Source organism: Carcharhinus amblyrhynchos, chromosome 22 (genome assembly GCF_965287045.1).
Source record: "Carcharhinus amblyrhynchos chromosome 22, sCarAmb.v2.hapA, whole genome shotgun sequence".
Lineage (NCBI taxonomy): Eukaryota > Metazoa > Chordata > Chondrichthyes > Carcharhiniformes > Carcharhinidae > Carcharhinus > Carcharhinus amblyrhynchos.
The window spans coordinates 45,795,190-45,817,525 of record NC_137345.1 but is presented as its reverse complement, the minus strand read 5'-3'; the positions used below and the strand labels follow the sequence as shown (position 1 = coordinate 45,817,525).

At 40.9% G+C, this 22,336-nt stretch overlaps 1 protein-coding gene across 13 annotated transcripts in view; it reads right to left on the bottom strand.

Annotated features, from left to right (window-relative positions):
* The window catches only part of anks1aa (ankyrin repeat and sterile alpha motif domain containing 1Aa), a 373,296-nt gene that overhangs the window by 272,179 nt on the left and 78,781 nt on the right, over positions 1-22,336 (bottom strand). For 11 of the 13 annotated variants that reach the window (XM_080210246.1, XM_080210245.1, XM_080210251.1 and 8 more), the window contains exons 3-4: positions 21,192-21,348; positions 8,051-8,113 (exon numbers count right to left, since the gene is read on the bottom strand). In XM_080210246.1, the coding sequence (XP_080066372.1) occupies positions 8,051-8,113; positions 21,192-21,348 (220 nt within the window). The remainder of the gene's footprint in view (positions 1-8,050; positions 8,114-21,191; positions 21,349-22,336) is intronic. The other 2 variants (XM_080210252.1, XM_080210258.1) reach the window with 1 other exon arrangement.

The window sequence follows — 22,336 nt, the reverse complement described above, 5'->3', positions numbered from 1 at the left end:
TGGCAAGACTCATGAATGAATGGGTGAATGCCCTTGCTTCCCTGCTGAAGCAAATTTAGGCCCACAGCTTTGCTATTGACAATGCTTATCCAATTAAGTCAAAAACAAGTTATTATACTATAATGATATCCTTCATTTGGTTGAGGTCATGAGGTTACGCTGAGGCTTCATTTGAAGCAATTTTTTTAAAGCAGCATCTAAGCCTTTTAGCTGAGGTGCAAATGAAATCAAGCCTTGGAGAAGATGCAATGCCTGCTCCAAGCAGCTTGGATCATGTAGATCAAGCCCAAGACAGGAAGTGGTGAGCCTGTCTTGTCAGCTTGGATTGGGATTGTCTCACTTGCTGAGACTTTGAATGGACTGAATTGGATATTAAAAAAAAAGTAAGTTATTAGAACTGTGCTGGTATGATCCTAATTCAATTACTCCACAAGCTACAAGTCAGAATCAAGGACAAAAGGTTTGGCTTCATTTCTTCAAGTTCATTTACTTGAATTATTTTACTAACAAATAAAGGTTGACAAAATTTGCAAACAAGCTAACCAGCTGCTGGAAACTTGCATTATTTTCACCTGTTATTCAATGTAAAGAGATAAGAAATGCACACAAATGTTTTATTGCATGGCTAATAAATGCACTCCTATGCTACAGCAAAGATAGATGTCTCTATAAAAGATATAGGGGTGGCAGCAATCATGTGCCAGGAGTGAAACATGACAATCATGGGATTTTTCTGAATCAGTTTCCACAAATGGAAGGTTATCTGAAAAGGGCGAGTGTGTTTAGGATTACAGTGAGAAAATGTGAGAATGGCACTGAAAGGAATTGCTCAGAGGGGGTGCAGATACAATAGCTCAAATAGCTACATTCTGCACTGAAAAAGTTCTCTAACAATTTTGGGAAGAAATCACATTTAAATGTTGGGTCTTTAAAGCAAAGTGTATTCACAAAGTGCAAGCAAAAAAAGCAACAAGGTAAATGATGGTTAAAGCGTAAATAAGCCACACATTGAAATTGCATTTCTAAAGATTGTAAACAATATGGCATTCAGTCATTGATAAACAGTTCATATCCATCGGGTTAGGCATGCACACAGCACAAGTGATCACACAGGCTGTCTTTTCTAGCTGTGAACAGATACCGATTACAAACAGGCACAGAAAGATAGGATGTTAGGTCACCTATTAGAAAGTTACTTTTGTCAGTCCAAGTTTAGCATACAAGAGAGTAAGTTAGCAGTTATTTCATGAAGTTATGCTTTTGCATGCCAATGGGTTATGTTCTTTTTTTTATATTATTACACAAAGACAAGCTGGACTGATTAAACTATGTGAAACTAACCATAGTGCTGCCCTCAAATGTCCATGTATTGTGTAATTAGTCTACAGCTTAATCTGACCCAGTAATTGAGCACCTTCAAAGATTAAGAAGCATATGGAAGGGTCAATGCAGCTGATTCGCATCATGAAGGATAAAGCTTTTAAAATCATGGGTTACATTTCCGTAAGCTGGATATTGGACACATCTCTAACCCAAGACATGGAAGCTGCTTAAGAGAGTGATTGGCATTGCTACACCTCAGGCAAGACCTTCAACTTGCGGTAGTGAAACTTGGAAGTGAATGATATATGCAGGGCTTTCCAGTTATTACTAAGAGATCTGCACTGGCAACTGACAGAATATTTTGTACATGGTAAAATACTCCTTTAATTTTGATATGCAATCCAACATATTAGGAAATTCTCAGAGATAAGCTAATTATAAATTCATATTGATATCATAACTATTCAGTTATTTAACAAAAACAAAGATTCTCATGCATACAGCTAATGTCAACATTTCTTTGGCAAAGGTTTGGTTAAAAGTAATGCTTGTTTATATGGATTTTACCAATAATTTTATGTTCCTCTGTGCAGATCCCAACAATTGGAAAATGGCACCCAAAATGTTAGGGTAGCTAATGTTAATGTTGATACCAAAGCCAACTATTATTCAATACTAATAATAACACATAGAACCATAGAAAATTACAGCTCAGAAGCAGGCCTTTTGGCCCTTCTTGTATGTGTCGAACCATATTTTTGCCTAGTTCCACTGACCTGCACTTGGACCGTTTCCCTCCACACCCCCCTCATCCATGAACCCGTCCAAGTTTTTCTTAAATGTTAAAAGTGATCCTGCATTTACCACTTTATCCGGCAGCTTATTCCACACACTCACCACTCTGTGTGAAGAAGTTCCCTGCTAATATTCCCTTTAAACTTTTCTCCTTTCACGATTACCCATGCCCTCTGGTTTTTTTCTCCCCTAGCCTCAGTGGAAAAAGCCTCCTTGCATCCACTCTATCTATGCCCATCAAAATCTTATACACCTCTATCACATCTCCCCTCATTCTTCTACGCTCCAGGGAATAAAGTCCTAACCTATTCAATCTCTTTTTGCAACTCAGCTTCTCAAGTTCCGGCAACATCCTTGTGAACCTTCTCTGCACTCTTTCAACCTTGTTTACATCCTTCCTGTAACTCAGTGACCAAAACTGTACGCAATACTCTAAATTCAGCCTCACCAATGCCTTATACAACCTTGATGTGGGAATGCCGGCGTTGGACTGGCGTAAACACAGTAAAAAGTCTGACAACACCAGGTTTTAGTCCAACCGATTTATTTGATAATACTCACAAGCTTTCGAGGGGACTGCCTCTTCGTCAGGTGAATGGAGAGTTCTGGCCTCAGACAGAGCATATAAAGCACAGACAGTTTAGAGATTACTGATTAGAATGCGGATCCTTACACCTAACCTGCTGTTCAAGACCTGAAGTGGCTGACAATGTGAGTAGAAGGAGCACTGATCACAGGTTACAGAGATGTATATTGTCTCCAGACAGTCTCAACAGGGATCTTGGGTTCATGTCGCACTATCTGTAACCCCCGTGACTTGCCTGGGTTTGCAAAACCTCACTTACTGTACTGTCTGGAGACAATACACACCTCTGTAACCTGTGATCAGTGCTCCTTCTACTCACATTGTCAGCCACTTCAGGTCTTGAACAGCAGGTTAGGTGTAAGGATACGCATTCTAATCAGTAATCTCTAAACTGTCTGTGCTTTATATGCTCTGTCTGAGGCCAGAACTCTCCATTCACCTGACGAAGAGGCAGTCCCCTCGAAAGCTTGCGAGTATTATCAAATAAATCGGTTGGACTAAAACCTGGTGTTGTCAGACTTTTTACTGTGTTATACAACCTTACCATAACACTCCAACTTTTATACTCAATACTCTGATTTATAAAGGCCAATGTACCAAAGGCACTCTTTACAACCCTATCCACCTGTGACGTCACTTTTAAGGAATTCTGTACCTGTATTCCCAGATCCCTCTGTTCAACTGCACTCTTCAGAGTCCTACCATTTAGCCCGTACGTTCTACTTTGGTTTGTCCTTCCAAAGCGCAACACCTCACACTTGCCTGCGTTAAATTCCATTTGCCATTTTTCAGCCCATTTTTCTGGTTGGTCCAAGTCCCTCTGCAAGCTTTGAAAACCTTCCTCACTGTCCACTACACCTCCAATCTTTGTATCATCAGCAAATTTGCTAATCCAATTTACCAGATTATCATCCAGATGATTGATATAGATGACAAACAACAATGGACCCAGCACTGATCCCTGCGGCACACCACTAGTCACAGGCCTCCACTAAGAGAAGCAATCCTCCACAACCACTCTCTGGCTTCTTCCAGTGAAAGAAGTCTCACAACACCAGGTTAGAGTCCAACCAGTTTATTTGATAGTTATCTCACAAGCTTTCTGGTGTTATGAGACTTCTTACTGTTTACTGTTTATCCCAATCTCATGCCAGCATCACTACATCGCTCTTCCATTGAGCCAGTGTCTAATCCAATTTACTACCTCCCCATGTATACCTAGCAACTGAACCTTCCTAACTAACATCTGGGACTTTCTTCTATACGCAAAGGTGTAACCTTCAGATCATCCAAGTTTGAGTTGGGAAGGGTGAAAAATACAATTAGCGCATCTTTGTACACGTGGTTCACCTGATGTGGCAGCATTCCATCCCGTAAGACAACAGGTTTATGTCATGGTGGCCACTTGATGTGGCTCAGGAATCCCATTCAGGCATGGCATTCTCTGCCATATTTGCTGCAAGAGGAAGACAGTGAGCTGAAAGGTGTAGGATCCACTTGCCTCTTCCTGGCCAGCTGAGCTTCAGTTTTCTGCTCATCTCTTCCAAACAAACAGTGGAGGCATGGGTACCCAGGAGGTCATGACCCAGTGACAGTTCACAGACAGAAGGTCTTTAGATACAAGCCCGTCATCCACCTTACAAACACCAGCACAAACATTGTCGGCTTGGCAATGCGTATGATATTGGAATTAGCACACTCCACGACCTCTGAGCTGGTGACTTTGTCCAGCCAAGAAGTGCTACAGGTGAACATCTTTCATTCTTTTCTCCTGCCTAGCATAGTTACACAGATCTCACCACTATACAGGAGTGCACTGAGAGTGCAGGCTCTCTCTTCCACAGCATGGAATAACAGCTGCAGCTTTTGTGATACATGTTGATTTCAGTGTCAAGTGTGAAATTGCTGAAGATTGTGGACCCTTTATATTTGAAGGCATTGACAATTTCCAGCTCACATTATCAAAGCTGACAGGTAGCAGTATGGCAATATCCTGGGCCATGACTTCCTGATACTGATGGTCAAACCAAATTCTTTACAGGTACAAAAGTGCCTGTGTATTTTCTGCTGCGGTTGCTCTTCAGTATGGAATACTCAGCACTGAGCAACTCTATGATAAGGACTTGGCACACCTTTGTCTTGGATCTCAGGCATACATGGCTGAATAGCATACTGTCGGTTCTGGTAAGCAGACGACCTGTAGGCATTTGATAACAAAGGTACGCCAAAGAGTATCAGTACCAGAACACAATCCTGTCTGACTCCCCTGCAGATCTCAAAAGGTTCCAACGTTGCCCTGATTGTGTCATGGAAAGAGGAGGTTATACTCGACAGCTGCTGTGGAAATGCAATGCTTTCCGAATCAACAACCTCTGCTCACGTGGTCAAATGCCCTGGTGAGATCGAAGGTGGTATTATTGTTCATGGCATTTCTCTTACAGCTGACAGATGGAAAAGATCATGCCAATTGTATATCTTCCAGTTCAGAAACCACACTGGCATTTCAGACAGATGCTATCAGCTACAATTTGCAATGTGACGAGGGCAAATATTTTTCCCTAGATGCTCAGCAGATGGCATGAAAGTTGTTGCAATCGCCTTTGTTCTTGTATACAGCCACAATCTTTATATATCATGCATATCATGGGGCACTGTAGTGCTGTGATAAACAACTGTCTGGCAAAGACAGACGACTGGCTCTGTCTTCAACTTATACTGAGTTTTGTGAATAAATCAAGATGTAGGTGACTTTTCCCTCACCCAGGTGGAAACTGGCTCTTTTATTTGTGTCCTAACCTTTCCCCAATTAATATTAACTGATCTTATTCACAAATGAAAGCATGCACTCAACTGTCACAGCATTTGCAATAGTAAGATGCTGCCCCCTCCCTCCAGCAGAGATAGAGAATATCACGCAGATGCTGCAGAATGACAGCATCCCATGCTTGGTTAAGTTGGTGGGGCATCACCATCTTGCACTTGGCAAGTGAGTCAATAAGCTTTGCTGAGCTACTCCACTGTGGGTTTCCTGAATGATGCCTATGGTAAACTTCAAATCAGTGGGGTTGTTTCCCTTTAAGTACCAATTAAACTATGTATCTTTCCCTTACTATTTTCAACTCTCCTACTTGATGCATATGCAAAATTCATTTGGATAGTACTTTTTTTCAATTTCAGCATCAATATGAAAACTCCTGTAATATTATTTACCAGCAACATTACATACTGCATTGCACAATGGGGAGGTTGTGGCAAGAACAAAACCCAACTTTGGCTGGATAGAAAATGGCAGAGGTGAATCAGCAACCTAATACATCCTGATTCAATTTACCTCTCCACTGACTTCAATGCAAACGAAAATCAAGCGAGATGTGTAACAGGCAGCTAATAGGCGGTACAAACGGGGCTGGTCTATTATAAATAAATTTTTCCCCAAAGCAGTTATAACCAATGTAACGATCAGGTGAAGTAGTGTTTTAGGAAAAAAAGAAACTTACAGACCAGGATTTGCAGTAACAGTACATTTCTTTATACGTGCAAGGGGTGATGGGGAACAGGATGTAATTACAACCTGACAGATTTACACTGGCAATTTTCATGACAAATGTGGACCAAAAAAGCTGGTATTGTTAACAAAAACAGAATGCATATCCAAGATCTTGAATATTTTTTTAAAAATTATTCTTCTTTCACAGGATGTGGGTGTCATTGACTGGGCCAGTATTTACCATCCACCCCCAACTGCCCTCGAGAAGGTGGCTGTGAGCTGTCAAAGTGCTGTTAGGGAGGGAGTAGCAAGATTTTAACCCAGTGACAGCAAAGGAACAGCAATTTTGTTCCAAGTCAGGATGATGTGTGGCTTGGTGGGGAACTTAGTGATATTTCCATACATTTGTTGCTCTTGTCCTTCTAGGTAGTAATGGTATGGATTTGGAAGATGCTGTCAAAGGAGTCTTGATGAGTTTCTACATATCATGCAGATGGTTCCACTGTGCATCAGTGATGGTGGCAGTGGTAGGGGTGAGAGGGAGAGAATGCTTAAAGTGGGGTCTCTGCAGAGGGCTGCCATGTTCTAGTGTCAGGTTTCTTGAACGTTGTTGGAGCTGCACTCATCAAGGCAAGCAGAGGGTATTCCATCACACTCTGGACTTGTGCCTTGTAGATGGTGGACACGCTTTGTGGAGTTGAGTGAATTATCTGCTCCACAATTCTCAGCCTCTGACCTGCTCTGGTCCAGTTCAGTTTTTGGTAACTGGCAACCCCTCCTTGGATGTCGAAAGTGAGGGATTCACTGATGGTAATACCATTGAATGTTAAAGAGGTGATGCTACAATCTCTCTTATTGGAGATCATCTTTGCTTGGCAGTTACGTGACACTATGTTACTTGTCACTTATCAGCCCAGGTTTGAATGTTGTCCAGGTCTTGTCGTATATGCAGACCGCCTCAGTATCCCAAGAGTTACAAATGGAGAACATTGTACAATCACTATATTCCTACTTCTGACCTTATGATGGAGGGAAGGTCATTAATCGTATTACCAGAAAGTTTCCTATGGCATGGCACAAACTATATTTTTACTCTGTTCATAAGCAGAGCATTCTTAAAAAGATTATTTGAGATTGGAAGGGACAGAGCGGGGGGGGCAGAGGGAGGAGGAACAGAAAAGATGATTCCGGTATCAAGAAAGTCATTCAAAGGGGACAAGGGTAACAGGCAGAATCATTTTACTATCTGCCTCTTTAATGCCTCTCTTTATTTCCCCTCAACATTGAGGCCAAGAGACAAGTTTCTCATCTAGCCACTCAACTGTAAGCAGTGCAAAAAGTGGAACAAAGTTTGAATATAACTTGGATAGCATGTCAACAGTCAAAATATATTCAATATTAGTAGTTGGCTTCACTATACATCCCCACTGAACCAAACATTAGATCACCTGAAGAACATAGATCAACCTATTTAATTTGACTAAGTTCAGTGTGCAATTTTAAAGTTGACATAGCATAGTTAGGTTAGTTAGTATACACAGGCTCATCTCCATAGCTGCTGACATTAATCCGTTAAGTGCACAATAAAGAGTGGTGTTTGCATTCAAACTGAAACAAGTCCATGGTTACTAATGTAATCTGGATTTTAATTAATGCAGTCCGGTGCTCTCTGTGAATACACATTTGTATTTTTTTTAAACCTTACAATTGTTTTAAACTCAAGCAGACAAACAGGACATAGAACAAGAACAAAAACACTGTAAAAAAAAACAGAGACTGTAACACAGATGAGGGGAAAACAGAACTGAAAATGGGAGTAAAAAAGAGGAAATGTGAAACGGCAACATCAGTCTACACACCTTGGCATTGATATAAGGGTCAAAAGGGCCATACTTTTTGAGGTCTTTGCTCTCAATTGCATTCTACGAGGGAAGGAAAGAAAATGCAAATGATAAAATAAGGTTATGCTGAAAAATAATGATGAATGTACTATGATAAAACATAATGACAGTTAAAAACAGTTTCAGATAACCAGTAAGAATTTAAATCGCACTTAACTGTAAGCAACTCAAGCTAAATTTTAAAATTCTGCTGTTATAAACTTGAGAACAAAAGTAAAAATATGCAAAACCAGGAATACAGACAAATGATAAAAATTTGAACAGTATATTTAAAAATTTTTCACCAACTACTCCTATTTTGGACTAGGTTATTCCTACTTATCCAATAATAGCTTTATTTTTCAAAATTTAACAGCACTGCTCCTCTGAGCTTACATGGTGATAAAATAAACCACTTTCACATAGAAAAATTAATTGAAAAAAAACCCATAATAATGAAACAAGCTGTTCAAGTCTTTTGTTTGTATCCCAGCAATAAAAACACAGCTAGGTTTTCTTTATTCACAGGCAATATAAAACCTTGGATGAAGATGCACTTCCTGTCAGACGGTGAAGGTTTAGTTTGTAATATTTTTTTCACCATAAATAGTGGGTTTGAGAAACTAAATAGTTTTTATTTTAAATACAGTATGTTTCAGTGATATTTTACTGCAATGTACAAGAATAACCAAAATAAGTCAATTTGCATACCATTAGTTTTTACAATTGGACTGACTAAACAGATTAAGGTTAAAAAAATCCAAAAGTGGTTCAAATGTTTCCTAACAAAAATGGGCTTGTTTTAATTTTTCCCTCCCCCCAATTAATAAGGTAGCAAAAACATTTTTATACTAAAGATTAACCAGCAAATGAAGAAAACTATATGCATGCATAGCACATATAGCACTTGGTAAGACTAGGTCATCAGCATTCTACACTGCTGCATGAAATGCCAGCATTTGAGCACGGTGGGTTTTTGTTTTAAACTCGTTTGACAGTATCTGACACAAGTTGAAGAGATAATTTCAAAATGAGTATTTGGAAGGGCGGGATTATATGCTGTTTTATCTGCACAATACCTGCTGGTTCCATCAATCACTATTTATGCAAATTAACCTGGTTAATGGTGAGCCTCCCATCTCTAGGAATGTACCAAACAACGAGTCTCATTATTTCAGTCTGAACACAAAGTCATCTTTCTTTTAAAAGGGCTCCCACTTATAATGAAAATACTCAGATTAAGCCAGAAGTAATTAAGGTACACCAAATAAAGATTGTAACATGTGTACACTATCATAATTACAAAACCAGCAGGTGCATTTCAGAGAAGATGAAAGGTAGACAAAAATTTTTGTCTAACTTCAAACACAATATTAGGCATCTATTACACTTTGGTTATGAACTGAGGGTGTGTGAATAATTTTAGTTAAATTCTGATAATGCAATTTTCAAAGAGCCTTGAACTCTAATTTGGGAAAAGTATTTTTTCACGTAGGTCAGTCCTTCCACGTTATAAAAATTGATTTTTAATCAATTGTTAAACTCAAAATGGTTTAACAAAAGACAGGGTTAATACAGTTTACCAAAGATTTAATTTTGTCCAACAGCTATTACACATTTTCTTTTTACATGTGTTCTTACAAAGCACAGCTGATCCACTACAGATATTCATTGCACATCTGTTTTTCATATGGTACTTTCAGTATTTTTACTATTTTCTGAAGTTGTACATTTTCGTTGATTTTTACAGAGGAGTTGTTGTCATCTAAAAGTCATTTGGCAGCCTAGATCAAGATTCAATATCCTGGGGTTAAGAAATGAGAGCAGGTAATTGTTAACTGTCACCATCAAGCATCATAAACTAATGACATCACTCAACGTCCCTAATGGAACAAAGATCTGGAACTGATTGAAACAGACTAATACAACTCAGTAAAAATCCAATATTGTGACAATATTCAGAATACATGCAAAGTTGTTGAAAATTCAATTTTCATTTAGCATCAAGAAACAGAACAGGGGGATTCCTCATTGCAATCAACTGCAAAAAATTAAATAAAAGCTTATTTTATGATTACATGAAGCACCAAAGGCCAGAATGTCAAACTGCATAATCAGGTTTGCAACAGAATCTTTAATAACTTTAAAATATAACTGCAGAATTAATTTAGTCAGATGCAAGAAAATAAAATGTCTAAGTTTTAATATAGTCTTGAAGTAATTTCCAAATGTCCTAAATTTTAAACTCAGTTTCTTTTCTGAATGATCAAGTAGTTTAATTTCTTGCCAACATTATGTAACATGCTTGAAAAGGCTATGTCACTACCACAGGTCATCAATGTCTCTTTCAACAGTAACAGGAAGCAGATATGGGTTACCAAATCAATAATGAGATTGAACTTAAAATGATTTCCTTTTTGTTAAATAAGTAACTAAATATATTTTGACTCACAGGAACATAGGACTTAAGTGCAGGAGTAGGTTATCTGGTTCTTTGAGCCTGTTCCACCACTCAATATGATGGATTGTGGTCTCAACTTCACTTTCCCACATGGGCAGGGATACAGTCCCCGGAAGGGTAGGGGGTTTTAGTTGAGTCAGGCAGCATGGTTGGTGCAGGTTTGGAGGGCCAAAGGGCCAGTTCCTGTGCTGTAACTTTTTGTTCTTTGTTTTTTTTGGTACTTGTGGCAGTGGTTTATAGACTCCTAATAGTTGTAAGACCATAGCACAGAGCATAGAGGAATAAACAAATAGGGCATGTAAAAAAGAAAACTTCAAACTACATGCAGACTGGGTGAATCAGATTGACAAAGGTAACCTAGAATGTATTCGGGATAGTTTTGTCGAGCAAACCAACAAGCAGGTTATTCTAGAACTGAATGCGAAATAAGACAGGATTAATCAATAGCATAAGAACATAAGAAATAGGAGCAGGAGTAGGCCATCCAGCCCTTCGAGCCTGCCCCGCCATTCAATAAGATCATGGCTGATCTCTCGTGGCTCAGTGCCACTTTCCCGCCCTCTCCCCATAACCCTTAATCCCCTCTCTTATCAAGAACCCATCAACCAGCTTCTTAAAAATATTTAGCGAGGCAGCCTCCACCACTTCAACGGGCAGAGAATTCCAGAGATTCACCACCCTTTGAGTGAAGAAGTTCCTCCTCAACTCCGTTCTAAACCGCCTCCCCTTTATCTTGAGGCTGTGCCCCCTAGTCCTACTGTCTTTTTTGAGCGGGAAGAGTCTCTCCACCTCTATCCTATCCATCCCATTCATCATCTTATACGTCTCAATGAGATCTCCCCTCATTCTTCTAAACTCTAATGAGTACAAGCCCAGTTTATTCAGCCTCTCCTCATAGCTCAACCCCCTCAACTCCGGTATCAGCCTAGTAAACCTCCTCTGCACTCCAAGGCCAAAATATCCTTGCGCAGGTGCGGCGCCCAAAACTGCACACAGTACTCCAGCTGCGGCCTCACCAATGCCCTATACAGCTGCAGCAAGACCTCCCTACTTTTATATTCAATCCCCCTCGCTATGAAGACCAGCATCCCATTCGCCTTCCTGACCACCTGCTGCACCTGCAAGCTGGGTTTTTGCGACTCATGCACAAGGACCCCGAGGTCCCTCTGCACCGTCGCCTGCTGCAGTTTTTCGCCATGTAAGTAATAGTCCTTCCTAGCATTCTTCCTACCAAAGTGGACCACCTCACACTTGCCAACATTAAATTCCATTTGCCATTTCCTGGCCCATTCGCCCAGCCTATCTAGATCCTTCTGCAGACTCTCCACACCCTCCGCACAATTTGCCTTTCCCCCAATCTTGGTGTCATCAGCAAATTTCGACACCCTACACTCGGTTCCCTCCTCCAGATCATCTATATAAATGGTAAATAGCTGAGGCCTCAAGGTAAAGGAGCCTTGAAGTGACAGCTATCATAACATGACACAATTCCACGTTCAATTTGAAGGGGAGAAGTGTGAATCTAAGTTTTAATCCTGAATAAAGGATATTAAGGTAGAACTGGCTAAAGTGAATTGGGAAACTAGGTTAAAAGGTAGGGCCGTAGAAATGCAGTGACAGAATTTAAGGAGATATTAAGAACATAAGAAGTAGGAGCAGGAGTAGGCCATCTAGCCCCTTGAGCCTGCCCCGCCATTCAATAAGATCATGGCTAATCTGTCGTGGTTTAGTTCCACTTTCACACCTTCTCCCCATAACCCTTAATCCCCTTGCCTATCAAAAACCTATCTACCCGCATCTTAAACATATTTAGCGAGGCAGCCTCCACCACTTCAACAGGCAGAGAATTCCAGAGATTCACCACCCTTTGAGTGAAGAAGTTCCTCCTCAACTCCGTTCTAAACTGCCCCCCCCCCCACTTATCTTGAGGCTGTGCCCTCTAGTCCTACTGTACTTTGAGCGGGAAGAGCCTCTCCACTTCTATCCTATCTATCCCATTCATCATGTTATATGTCTCAGTGAGATCTCCCCTCATTCTTCTAAACTCTAACAAGTACAAGCCTAGTTTATTCAGCCTCTCCTCATAGTTCAACCCCCTCAACTCCGGTATCAGCCTAGTAAACCTCCTCTGCACTCCCTCCAAAGCCAAAATATCCTTGCGTAAGTGCGGCAACCAAAACTGCACACAGTACTCTAGCTGCGGCCTCACCAGTGCCCTGTACAGTTGCAGCAAGACCTCCCTACTTTTATATTCAATCCCCCTCGCTATGAAGGCCAGCATCCCATTAGCCTTCCTGACCACCTGCTGCACCTGCAGGCTGGGTTTTTGCGACTCATGCACAAGGACCCCAAGGTCCCTCTGCACCGCAGCATGCTGCAGTTTTTCGCCATGTAAGTGATAGTCCTTCCTACCAAAGTGGGCAACTTCACACTTGCCAACATTAAATTCCATTTGCCAGTTCCTGGCCCATTCGCCCAGCCTATCTAGATCCCTCTGCAGACTTTCCACACCCTCCGCACAATTTGCCATTCCACCAATCTTGGTGTCATCAGCAAATTTTGACACCATACACTCGGTTCCCTCTTCCAGATCATCTATATAAATGGTAAATAGCTGAGGCCCCAGCACCGATCCCTGGGGCACTCCACTAGTCACCAATCCGACTAGCACCCATTGACCCCCACACTCTGCATCCTATTTGACAGCCAATCCCCTATCCACGCTAACACCTTACCCCCAACTCCATGCCCCCTAACCTTCTGTAACAACCTCTTGTGCGGCACCTTATCAAACGCCTTCTGAAAATCAAGAAACGCCACATCCACCGGCTCTCCTCTATCCACCACCCTAGACACATCCTCACAGAATTCCAATAAATTCGTGAGACACAACTTCCCCTTAACGAAACCGTGCTGCGTCTGCTCTATCAAACAATTCTCCTCAAGATGCCTCGCTATTTTCTCCTTGATTACGGATTCAAGCATTTTACCTACAACAGACGTTAAACTAACCGGCCTATAATTCCCTGCCTTTTGCCTGCCACCCTTCTTAAACAACGGCATAACATTTGCCGTTTTCCAATCTTCCGGCACTTCCCCGGAATCCAGCGACGTTTGGAAAATAACCACCAAGGCATCCACTATCACCTCCACCATGTCTTTCAGAACCCTTGGATGCATTCCATCCGGTCCTAGGGACTTGTCCACAATCAGTCCCTCCAGTCTGTCAAGCACTGCCTCTCTAGTAACAATAATGTCATTCAGGCCCTCCACTCCTACCATCTTTCCATCGCTAACACCCGGCAAACTATTCACATCCTCCTCCATGAAGACCGAAACAAAAAAGTTATTCAAGGCCTCAGCCATTTCCCCATCCCCTACCACTAAGTCCCCCCCCTCTCATCCTCTAAGGGTCCAACGTTCACCCTGGTCAGCCCCTTCCTTTTTATTTATAAAAACTCTTACTATCCTTTTTTATATTTAGCGCTAGCCCAGCTTCATAGTTTATCCTACCCTTCTTGATCAGCTTCTTCATCATTCTTTGTTGATATTTAAACCTCTCCCAATCCTCTTCTCGCCCACTACTCTTAGCTACTCTAAACGCATCCGCTTTTAGTTTAATACTCTCCTTTACCTCCTTCATTATCCATGGCTGATTATCTCTCCTCCTACGATCCTTTTTAACCATCGGAATAAATTTCTGCTGAGCACCAAGAAAGATCTCCTTAAAGATCCTCCACTGTTCCTCAGCAGACCTACCTTCCAATGTGCTCCCCCAATCAACATTCGCCAATTCCTCTCTCATCCTATCGATATTAACTCTCAGAAAAGATTTATTCTGGTGAAGAAAACTTTGAGAAGGATGTATTTTCCGTGGCTAAGGAAGTTAAGGATAGTATCAAATTGAAATAAAAAACAGTGGACACATCTGCAGAGGTCATAAGGTTTACCGGATTTTAAGAACAAGGAATGACTAAAAATGTAATAGATGGAAAAAACAGGGTACAAAAGAGAAAACAGGGTACAAAAGAGAAAACAGGGTACAAAAGAGAAAACAGGGTACAAAAGAGAAAACAGTCTCGTAATATGAAACACATAGCAAGAGTTTCTCCAAATATTTAAGTAGGAAAGGCTGTATAGAAAATTATGCCATGCAAGTCTGGGTAAGTATTATGAAAATCAAGAAAATGCCACAGGCGTTAATCAGATATTGGGAGGAAATTTCCCATCCTGCCCACCGTGGGAATCAGGGGGAGGGGGAGGCGGGGTGGTGGTGACAGACAGTGCAAAGGTTCATTGACTGGATTTTCTGGTTTTGGGGCGAGTGTGGCTGGAAAATCCTGCCCATTGTATCGTATTGGAAACTTCCCAAAGAAACATGAAAATCGAAAAGTGAATAGAGGGAGGAACTTAAAATAATTACTATCAGAGAAAACGCAGTGGATGAAGTTAAATGTAAAGACTGGCAAATCTCCAGGGCCAGATGGCCTGAAAACTAGGACTTAAAATAAGTGGCTGCAGAGATAGCTGAGGCATTCATTGTAATCTTCTAAAAATCCTTAGATTCTGGAAGGGTCTCAGCAGATTGGAAAAAAGCTAACGTAACACCTTTATTCAAGAAAGGAGGAAAACAAAGTAAATTATAAGCCAGTTAGCCTAATATCTATCATAAAGCAATTGCTTGAATCCATCATTAAGGCACTTATAGCAGGATATTTAGAAAATTATAATGTGATTAGACAGAAACAGTGAGGCTTTGTAAAAGGGAAATCATGTTTGACTAATTTATTAAAGTTCTTTGATTAAGTAACCAGTAGAGTCGACAAAGTGGGTGCTGCAGAGGTGGTGTACTTCTATTTCCAAAAGACATTTGATAAGGTGCCACATCAAATGTTATGACACAAGTGACATATCAGAATAAAGGACTGGTTAGCTCACAGGAATCTGAAAGTAGTGATAAATGTTTCTCTTTTGGATTGTTAAGCCATATCAAGTGGCATGCAACACACAACAGTGCTGGGGTCTTAACAATTTACAATCAAAATCAACAACTTGGTTGAGAGAACGGAATGTACGCTTGCTAAATTTGCTGATGATACTAAGACAGTTAGGCAATTAAGCTGTTGAGAGAAGGTAGAAGTTCTGCAAAGGAAAATAAGCAGGTTAAGAATGGGCAAAAAACTGGCAAGAGTATAATGTGGGCAGATAAGAACATAAGAACATAAGAAATAGGAGCAGGAGTAGGCCAACTAGCCCTTCGAGCCTGCCCCGCCATTCAATAAGATCATGGCTGATCTGTCGTGGCTCAGTTCCACATTCCCGCCCTCTCTTATCAAAAACACATCAACCCGCGTCTTAAAAATATTTAGCGAGGTAGCCTCCACCACTTCAACGGGCAGAGAATTCCAGAGATTCACCACCCTTTGAGTGAAGAAGTTCCTCCTCAACTCCGTTCTAAACCGCCCCCCCTTTATCTTGAGGCTGTGCCCCCTAGTCCTACTATCCTTTCTGAGCAGGAAGAGTCTCTCCACCTCTATCCTATCCATCCCATTCATCATCTTATATGTCTCAATGAGATCTCCCCTCATTCTTCTAAACTCTAACGAGTACAAGCCTAGTTTATTCAGCCTCTCCTCATAGTTCAACCCCCTCAACTCCGGCATCAGCCTAGTAAACCTCCTCTGCACTCCCTCCAAGGCCAAAATATCCTTGTGTAAGTACGGCGCCCAAAACTGCACACAGTCCTCCAGCTGCAGCCTCACCAATGCCCTATACAGCCGCAGCAAGACCTCCCTACTTTTATATTCAATCCCCCTCGCGATGAAGGCCAGCATCCCATTCGCCTTCCTGACCACCTGCTGCACCTGCAAGCTGGGTTTTTGCGACTCATGCACAAGGACCCCGAGGTCCCTCTGCACCGTCGCCTGCTGCAGTTTTTCTCCACGTAAGTAATAATCCTTTCTACCATTATTCCTACCAAAGTGGACCACCTCGCACTTGCCAACATTAAATTCCATTTGCCATTTCCTGGCCCATTCGCCCAGCCTATCTAGATCCTTCTGTAGACTCTCCCCACCTTCCGCACAATTTGCCTTTCCACCAACTTTGGTGTCATCAGCAAATTTCGACACCCTACACTTGGTTCCCTCCTCCAGATCATCTATATAAATGGAAAATAGCTGAGGCCCCAGCACCGACCCCTGGGGCACTCCACTAGTCACCATCCGCCAATCCGAATAGCACCCATTGACCCCCACTCTCTGCCTCCTATTTGACAACCAGTCCTCTATCCATGCTAACACCCTACCCCCAACTCCATGTCCCCTGACCACAAGATTTAACTTGTCCACTTTGGCATGAAGATTAGAAAAGCAAAACACATTGTAAATGGAAAGGGATTACAGAACTCCATGGTAAGAGAGATCTTGGATGTCCCGCGACATGAATTCCAAAAAGTTGGTGATCAGGAAGGCAAATTAAATGTTGCTGTTTATTGCAAGGGGAATGGAATATAAAAGTAGGAAAACTTAGCTGAAGTTGTACGGGATCTTGGTGAGATGACATCCGGAGTACCATGTACAACTTTAGTACCTTATTTGAAAAAGGTATATAATTGTATTAGAAACATTTCAGGGAAGGTTCACTCGACTCATTTCTGGGATTTGAGGCATATCTTAAGAAGAAACGTTGAATAGTTTAGGCCTGTACCCATTGAAGTTTGAGAGGTGATCTCATTGAAACATATAAGGCCTTGAGCGGACTTAAGTTGGATACCAGGAGGATGTTTCCTCTTGTGGAGAAGACTGGAACTAGAAGGCACAGTTTTAAACATAAGAGGTCTCCCTCTTAAGGTGGGATGCGATGAATTGTTTTCTCAATTGTTAATAGTGTGTGGCATTCTCTTTTCCAAACAGTAGTGGAGGCTAAGTTGTTGAACTTATTCAAGGCAGAGTTGGACAGAATTTTGATAAACAAAGGAGTCTAGGGTTATAGGGAACAAACAGGAAATCACAGAAGAAGAAATAGAAATCCTACAGTCCAAAAAGAAGCCATTCGTCCCATCAAGCCTGCACCGACCACAATCCCACCCAGGCCCTACCCCCACATCCCTACATATTTACCCACTAACCCCTCTAACCTACACATCTCAGGGCACTAAGGGCAATTTTAGCATGGCCAATCAACCTAACCTACACATCTTTGGACTGTGGGAGGAAACCGGAGCACCCAGAGGAAACTCATGCAGACATGAGGAGAATGTGTAAACTCCACACAGACAGTGACCCAAGCCAGGAATCAAACCCAGATCCCTTGAGCTGTGAAGCAGTAATGCTAACCACAGTGCTACCGTGCCACCCACAATACGCCCATGTATTTGTCAAGTTGCCCCTTAAACGTCGTATCATATCTGCTTCTACTACCTCCCCTGGCAGCAGGTTCCAGGCACCCATCACTGTGTAAAAAACTTGCCTTGTACATCTCCTTTAAACCTTGCCCTTCGCACCTTAAATCTATGTCCCCTAGTAATGGGCTCTTCCACTCTGGAGAAAAAGCATCTGACTATCCACTCTGTCCATGCCTCTCAATCCTGTAGACTTCCATCAAGTTGCCCCGTCAACCTTCATCATTCCAGAGAGAACAAACTGAGTTTCTCCAACCTCTCCTCATAGGAAATGTAAAAAATTACTTTAGCTATTTCTTTCATCTCTACCCAGACTGATACTATACCTTGTTTTTCTGAGCAAAGATCATCTACTACTGTACTAATGACATCCTTGCTAAATAAAGTTATCCCACCACCTTTTGAGCTTTCTATCTTCTTGAAATATCACATACTCTTCAATATTCTGGTCCCAGTCTAGGTCACCCTGCAACCATGTCTCTATAATGGTTATCCAAGTCATACATATTTATTACTATCTACGCTAACAATGCATCCATTGACAAATGCTGTGTGCCGATAGAGAATTTAACTCTGTCTTCTTACTATTTTGCAATCATTGGCCTTATCTGCCAGTGCACTCTAAAGTTTGTCCTGACGACCCTTTTCTACCACATCCTCATCATCATTACCCATATCTCCACCCTGCTCTCTTATCTTGGATATACCGCATCTTCTCACACATGCGTCCCTTCCCCCATTATTCAGATTAATTTATTTAGACATAAAAAAATTCCACGCATGGTTATAAAATTCTTCAGTGGAGAATATCACGTGATTTATACAAAATGTAATTGCACATTTTACAGTTAATGCATACAAAAGCAAGTAATTCAAATCAAATTTTAGCTGCCACCAAGAATGAATAGCAGGTTTTTTTGTGTAGATATCTAGCTCTTCAAAAAAAAAGCTGGTTTTGAAATAATGCCAACTACTTTTGTGGTCATCGATCCAGGATCAGCATCCCCTCAATTTCAATCCATGAGTAACCTATGGTTCAGAACATGTAATTGCAACATAATATTGACATGAAACTCTGATGAATCTCAAAGTTTGGGCAAATTCAACCTTTTTTAATATTAAGACAGAAAGTTGCACAATTCTGAATATCTCAGTTAGATGCCATATAAAGAGCAACTTGAATCAATATGATTCCACGTGCTCTACTGAAGTTACAGGTATACTGTCAGGCCAGGAGTATAAGGAAGTTATATTACCTGATGGAATTCTTTACGCTATCAGAGGGTTGACATAGTGGAAAAATATTCTATTTCCCCAAAATCAAAACAATCTTTCATCTGTGCATAAAAAGTAAGCTATTAAATTTTAAAACTGTGCTGGCTTAAGTGCACCAAGTATCCCAAGTGCTGTTCTGTGCATGTATGTCATTTTGCCATGTTTGTGTAAAAGCATGTCCATATTTCTCAGCCTTCATACTGATATATAATTATTTGGAGGGAAGTATATGGGCATCTTAAATACCAAAGACACCAATATTTTTCACTGTTCAATTACTAAATACAAGGCCATTTTGCCAATTAATGCTGATATAGGTCACAACAAATATATATACATAACCTTATAATATTTATTTCTAACTCTTCCCTTGAAGTTACACCAAAAATGAGGTCAATGCAAACCATTTTGGGGAAAATAATTGTAATGTATTCAATACTAAAGGAAAGAAAGCAAAACAGCAGTGACGTGACCAACCATAAACTTCAATATACTTAGAGAAATCTAACTAGAGTTTAATCTTTTTGGCACCCAGATAATGAGAGATAATAATTATTCTTCACGTATGATATTTAAGCCTGTCTCCACCTTAGTATTCCCAGCAGTCTCTGATTTTATAATTGGAAAACTTGGTTATGTCTGGCCAGTTATATGCCAAAGTGGTACACAAGACATGAGACTAAAGCTCTCTCAAAATTCAAAAGTATACCTGGAAATTCGGTGATTTTGGGAGTATTTCCTGCCAAAGATACTATCCTCAGGCTTCCTTTCCAGCTATTTAGTAACAATAGGATCACAGATCTCAGACACGTACAGCATGGAAACAGGCCCTTCGGCCTAATTCATCCACACCGACCAGGTTTCCTAAACTGAACTAGTTTCATTTGCCGGAATTTGGCCCATATCCCTCGAAACATTTCCCATCCATGTTGTAATTATACCCACCTCATTCCATCCATGCAGCACCCTCTGTATGATAAAATTGCAAAAGGTTCCAAACAATACTGAGGCTCATAGCAATTGGACCAACATATTTTATTCTTTTTGAAAGTGGGTAAGTATTGTTTTTCTAAATTGCTGCAAGAGTTAAAATATAGCAATTTGTGATGGCAAGATAGCTCAGTGGTTGGCATTGCTGCCTCATAACACCAGGGACCTGAATTTGGAATTGATTCCAAATTTGGGTGACTACCTATTTGGAGTTTGCAGGTTCTCCCCACATCTACATGGGTTTCCTCCGACAATCCAAAGAAATGCAGGTTAGGTTGATTGGCCATGCTAAATTGCTCTATAGCGTTCAATGATCTGTAGGTGAGGATTAGCGGGGTAAACGTGCAGGTTATGGTAATAGGGCATGGGGTAGGCCTGGGTAAGATGCTCTTTCAGGGAGTCAGTACAGACTCAATGGGCCAAATGGCCTCCTTCTGCACTGTAGGGATTCTACGAAACATCAGCTACAACATTTTGAATGGCACCAAGTTTAGATGGCTGGTGTTAGATCAGACTGGCCAAGGATATATTGGCAGCGACTTGTATTATTATTTATTAATATCACTGTTTATGAGCAAGTCTCACTAATAACTAAGAACAGTGAGCTGAATATTGCTCAAAGTATGCATATATTTAAGAGATTTTCATGAAATTCATGGAAGTCTGTGATTAGTCCAAGAGACCTCCAGGAAATAGTACCAGAACAGATTTAAATACATTTAGGGCTTGATTGTGCCAGTTACTGTAAAAGTTTGCTGCAAGGATCTCTTACTGAAAACGTATCATAATGAAGTGCCTGCTAAGTTATTTGAACAGACATGTTTGGACCATTAAAAAAAATCCCAAATAAGAATTGGCCCCACCTCTGTAGAATTTTGATAGCACCTGAATATCAACAAAAGGAAATGTGAAATTAAGATAGATTCCATTATTATCAAACAGATTAAATGCATGCACTCCAACATTTCACAAATCCTTTTAAGATTTCAGACCTGTTCGTTGACTTTTGCATGGGATGGTCCTTGGTGAATAAGAAGCCTGACTATGTGTGAATCTCCTTTCCAAGCAGCAAGGTGAAGTGGATAACATCCCTTATTATCGGCAATGTTAGTGGAAGCTTCATTCTTCAGTAGCATTTCAACAACTTCCCTATGAACAAAAACAGACATATTAAAACAAACCTTCAAACAAAACTACAACTGTGAAATCCTGATGTCCAAATCTGAGTAGATAGCTTACCAACAGTGCTCCAAATTAACCATAACTAAATGTTTATTGCTCCATCCAGTGTAATTTCTGCCATGTACATGTAAAATTTCAACTAATTACAGCATGCGCTATTGCTCTATACATGGCAAAGCAAAAATCCCAGAGGGAAACTGACTGAATTCTTCTATCAGAAATATGAAATGATTCTTTGGTAGGTAGAACTCAGAGACAATATAAAATAAAGGGTACAATTTTAAAGAGAGTACAGAAGCAGAGTGATCTGGGTGTATTTGTGCATAAATCACTGAAAGTGGATGCCCAGGGTGCTGGACTGATTAACAAAGCAGTCATCTTCATAATCTTTATTAACAAGGAGATCATGTTAAATTTGTATAGAGCACTGGCATGGCCTCAACTTGTGTACTGTGTCCAGTTCTGGGTGCTGCATTTCGGGAAAGATGTGAAGGCATTAAAGAATGTGTAGAAAAGCTTCACAAGGATGATTTCAGGGATGAGGACCTTCAGTTATGTAGACAAAAGAGGGGTTGAGGCTGTTTTTCTTAGGGAGGGCAACATAGAGAGGAGATTGTCCAGACCCCTTATGAGTAAATAGGGAGAAACCGTTCCCATTGATGGAGGGATCGAGAACAACATGGTAGAGATTTAAGATAACTGGCAGAAGGAGCAATGGAGACATGAGAAAAACCCTTGTTTAAAAAAACACAGCAAGTGGTTCAGATCTGGAACGCACTGCCAGATATTGTGGTTCAATCAAGGCATTTAAGAGGGAATTGGAAATTTTATGTGAAAGGAAAAATGTGCAAAACCACAGGGAAAAGGTGGGACTACGAAAACTTCTCCTTTGGAGAGCCAGAGCAGATATGACAGCCAAATAGCCCCCATTGTACTGTAAACATTGTGATCTGCA